Source organism: Babylonia areolata, chromosome 29, assembly GCF_041734735.1.
Source record: "Babylonia areolata isolate BAREFJ2019XMU chromosome 29, ASM4173473v1, whole genome shotgun sequence".
NCBI classification, from domain to species: Eukaryota; Metazoa; Mollusca; class Gastropoda; order Neogastropoda; family Buccinidae; genus Babylonia; species Babylonia areolata.
The window spans coordinates 12,625,812-12,630,811 of record NC_134904.1 but is presented as its reverse complement, the minus strand read 5'-3'; the positions used below and the strand labels follow the sequence as shown (position 1 = coordinate 12,630,811).

Genomic DNA, 5,000 nt, shown 5'->3' with positions numbered 1-5,000 from the left:
CATCGACCTCACCTACTGGTCAATGCAATGGGGGTAACAGATGGGAATCCTGCCCGCCCTTAATATGATAGACATCTTGTGCAAGCTGCGAGACAGTTTGGGGTGGGGGTGGGGTGGGGGTGGGGAGGGGGAGTGAGGGTGGAGGGGGGGGGTGTGGAGGAGGGACGTGAAAGTGGGGCAGTGGATATTCATCCACCTCAGCCTCTCGCCCCCACTCCCCCCCCCCCCCCGCCCCCCCCCGCCCCCCCCCACCTCCAAAGAAAACCTCCGCCGCACCGCCCCTTCCTCTCTCCCACCCACCCCGTCTGTCCAGTGCTGACGTGAGGTTTCTTTGTGTGAATCATCTTCCTGCCTGTCTGCCTGTCTGTCTGTCTCTCTCTCTCTCTCTCTCTTTAACATGATAGAAATATAATGCAGAATAAAATATAAGATCCATAACTCAATTTAGATTGGTAAATAACCAAAAAAGGCTCGGCTGCAAAGTTGGATGGTCGTATGTTCGAATTAATTAATTAGTATTATGCATGAGTAATAGGGAATATGTTGTATTAATGTTGTGGGTGTGAATGTATGAGTGTTTATGTGTTTATGAATATGTACTTATTTGCTTGTTATTTCCCCTTATTTTTCGTTTTACTTTTTTTTTCGTCGTCTACTAAAATAAGCTGAATAATCCCCCTTGGCACTAGAGCTGTAAAACGCTATTTGCCAATAAAAAATTTGTCATTGTCTCTCTCTCTCTCTCTCTCTCTCTCTCTCTCTCTCTCTCTCTCTCTCTCTCTCTCTCTCTCTCTCTCTCACTGACTGACTGAAACCATTTATTGTCAGGTTAACCTTTTTTGCTGTACTGACATTTTCGCAACCATTTGAATAAATATTAACTGAGCAACACAAAGAAATTCTAATTTGAGAGAGAAAAAAAAATTAAAAAGAACATATTTAACAAATCAGTTTACCAAATTTCATTGATATCATTATTTCCAAAAAAAAATATTTTAACGCACACACATACTCACATACGTGTATCCCCCCACCCTCTCCCTACATACATCCATGCATGCACACAAACACCCATTCAAATTCCCCCACCTCATTCCCCTACCCACTCACTCACACACACACACTCACACTGTCTCTCACTCTTTCTCATTAACTCTCTCCATACGAACGGCGAAAGAGACGAAGTTAACAGCGTTTCACCCCAATTACCATCATCAAAATATTGCAAGAGGAAGGCTCTTATACTGAAGAGGTGAATGTTGACAAAGAATACCACAATTCTGACGACGGAAGCTAAAGGTTGGGTCATTGAGACACCCACTGGACATCCGAGGGGTCTGTGCAGAGGAGAAGAGAGGACTGGCCGTACTGAGTGAGTTAAATTAAGGTTTCATAATGTAATCAAGACGACATATTACATGTTAGAGTCGAACAGTTCCACTAATCACAATAATGGGAACTTTGTTCTACAAGTAAATCTGACGCTATCACCCAAAACAAAATACTACTTTGGATTAAATAAAACAGAGGGGACACTCCGCAGCATATAATATATTAAAAAATAAAAAAAAAAATAAAAAAAGGATGAAACAAATTAAAAAAATAAAACCGACCAATTGGATGGCTTTTGATTAGGTCAACTGCGGTTTTGTCAGAGACCAACCATTTTCTTTGCTAGGGTGAAAAACGCTGGACATGGCGAATGGAAGATTAAAGGATGTAATCATATCATGAAGGGGTTTGAAATGTAAATGTGTATCTGGACATTCGAGCAAAAAAATGTGGGATGTCAAGGGTCTTACCACAAAATTATACGTAGTGGTGACGGTTTCAAAAATCTGCATAACCATGCATTAGTTCTCGTGCAGATCTCTCTCTGTCTCTCTCTGTCTCTCTCTCTCTCTCTCTCCCTCTCTCTCCAGTTGCAATCCTCACACAGCACACCGTCTAATAAACGATTTCAATTCAAGCTCTCTCTTTCTCTCTCTCTCTGTGTCCCACTTAAGCACACACACACACACACACACACACACACACACACACACCCCTACCCACTCGCCCACACCCACACACAGACACCCACCCAGAGCCCACCCACCTTTTGATGGACGAGTAGTACTGCTCCAGAAACTCCTTGGCGTGGGACTGCATCTCCTCTTTCTTCCTGGCGGGGCCCGTCTTGACGATGGTGTTCATCAGAGACCCCATGCACCGCTCAGGTGTGCACGTCAGGGTCTGTTCGCACACACAGAGAAAAAAAAAGAGATAATAATTTTATTTATTTATTATTAAGACTTCTTGGTATCGCACATATTCTTGAAGCTCTATTCGCTTTACAATAGCACTAAAAAAAAACACACAAAAAAACCATTCACTCAAACATCCACACACAAACATACGCATATAATTTGAAACATAGGTGAGAGAGAACAATTAAAATAGGTCATGTCAGTTGATTAAATCAAGAAATGCAACAGGTATTTAAAAAAATGATAACAACAACAACAAAGTAGACAATTGAAATTGAAAGAACACAAGCACGAATACGCATGCATATATACGTAGGTACATACATACATACATACATACATACAAACACACAAAACACACAACGTGCGCGTACACACACACACACACACACACACACACATACACGCACACACGCGCGCGCGCGCGCGCACGCACGCACACATACACCAACGAACACAAGCCGCATACCCAAACACATTACTCACGCACTCACTCAGTGACACACACACATACACGCACCTACAGGCACAATACACACACGAACACAGATCAACAATCAAATAAATGATTGTATAATAATGATAGTATTTATACAGCGCTGAAATCTTGTGCAGAGACAAATCTAAGCGCTTTCACACACAAGTCATTCACACGCATGCACAACTCTAAAAACTGAAGAAACCGAAGACAAGGAAGAGGCAGGGGAGGGAGGCTATCTTGTGAAGAGGTGGGTTTTAATTAAGGCCAGACTTGGAAGAGCTGAGTGCGGAGACCTGACGAAGCAAAAGAGGAAGTTCATTCCAAATACAAGGTCCAGAGACAGGGAGAAAGAACGGCGTCCAACAGTGGTTTGAATCTGGGTATGCGTAAAAAAAAACTATACATCATTTCATCCATTCCATTTGATGTTACAAGATTCACAAGATAAACGATACAAGAATACTCCGGCGTGCACGTCAGGGTCTGTTCAGACACACACACACACACACACACACACACACACACACACACACACACACACACACAAAGAGAGAGAGAGAGAGAGAGAGAGAGAGAGAGAGAGAGAGAGAGAGAGAACAAAAAAACAAAACAAAAAACAACCCTACGTCACATCTATTCTATTTGATGTTACAAGATTCAAAATAAAAGATACAATAATACTTCATTATCTCCAAGAGAGAATTTTGCTTTACATGTTTTTTTTTTTTGTTGTTGTTGTTTTTTACAAAAGAAAAAAAAAGGGCGACATATGTATTACCCCCACGAATACTATAATATACTTCATTATCTCTAAGACAGAATACGCTAAACACGTTTTTTGACAAAGGAGAGGGGGGGAAAAAGGCGACATACGTATTACCCGCCCCACCCCACCCCCCGACCCCCACCCTCCGACCCCCCTCACCCCCCCACACACAGAAGCCTGACCATGCTCCTTTATTCCAACAAAAGAAGTACGATCCATCGGGAAAAAAAAATAGCAATCTAAACGATTGAATAATTAGTATCTGAAGTCCATCCCTCCTACCATCCCATCGTTTCTTTTATTTTCTCTTTTATTTTGTCTTTATTATTATTATTATTGTTATTATTATTATTATTATTATTATTATAATTATCTTTTTTTTTTTTTTTTTGGCTGCCCCATAATCTGCACCATTTCAGTGGCATTCATAATAATACATAAAATGTAGGCTTATAATGTAGCGCAGTACCCCCCATCTCAGATGGGGCTCACCGCGCTTCACAATAAAAAAAAAAAAAAAGAAATTTAAGACTAAGTGTCGTAAAATATGTACAAAGTCTACAAAGTTTAACATGACAATGGCTAAAATATGCACATGTAAGACTGACATGATAAAAGATATATATACATTATATATATATATACACACACACACATACACACACATACACACACATACACACACACACATACACACATGTATACATGTACACAACACACACACAACACACACACACACACACAGACACAGACACAGACACAGACACACACACGCCGCTCATTCCGAGGTCCCCCGTTCACAAGGCTACACCCGAGTTCGTCTGTCCCAGTCCCAGTATCGTTTCTATCATTATTACCGTCACCATCACCATCACCGTCACCGTCGTCGTCGTCGTCGTTGTTATATTGTTATTGTTATTACTATTATTATTATTATTATCGTTATCATTATCATCATTATTATTAGAATAAGTATCATTATTATTATCATTATTGTCCCTGTTCTTGTTGTTGATTCATAAATGTTTTTCAATAAGCATTATTTCTTGTTATTTATTTACTTATCTGTTTATTAGTTTATATATATATATATAATTATCAAAAAAATCTATTTATTTTCTTTAAAAAAAATATTTATTGATCTATTCATTCATTCATTCATCTACATCCTAGGCCTGACTAAGCGCGTTGGGTTACCGCTGCCGGACACGCAGTCTGCTTAGCAGGTTGTAGTGCAGCGAATAATTATGGAATGTAGTCGGAATGCAGTGACGCCTCCTTGAAAAACGGAACTGAACTGAACCGAGTTGCTTTCTGCTCCCTCTTCCTCCTCTTCTTTTGCGTTCGTGGGCTGCAACTCCCACTGTTCACTCGTATGTACACGAGTGGGCTTTTACGTGTACGACCGTTTTCACCCCGCCATGTTGGCAGTTTCAGTTTCAGTTTCAGTAGCTCAAGGAGGCGTCACTGCGTTCGGACAAATCCATATACGCTACACCACATC

General features: G+C 40.8%; 1 protein-coding gene across 1 annotated transcript in view; it reads right to left on the bottom strand.

The window, feature by feature from the left end:
- LOC143275071 (nitric oxide synthase-like) overlaps positions 1 to 5,000 on the bottom strand; it is a 142,274-nt gene that overhangs the window by 111,032 nt on the left and 26,242 nt on the right. Inside the window, exon 5 of the mRNA XM_076579135.1 lies at positions 2,099 to 2,235. Coding sequence (XP_076435250.1) covers positions 2,099 to 2,235 — 137 coding nt within the window. The remainder of the gene's footprint in view (positions 1 to 2,098; positions 2,236 to 5,000) is intronic.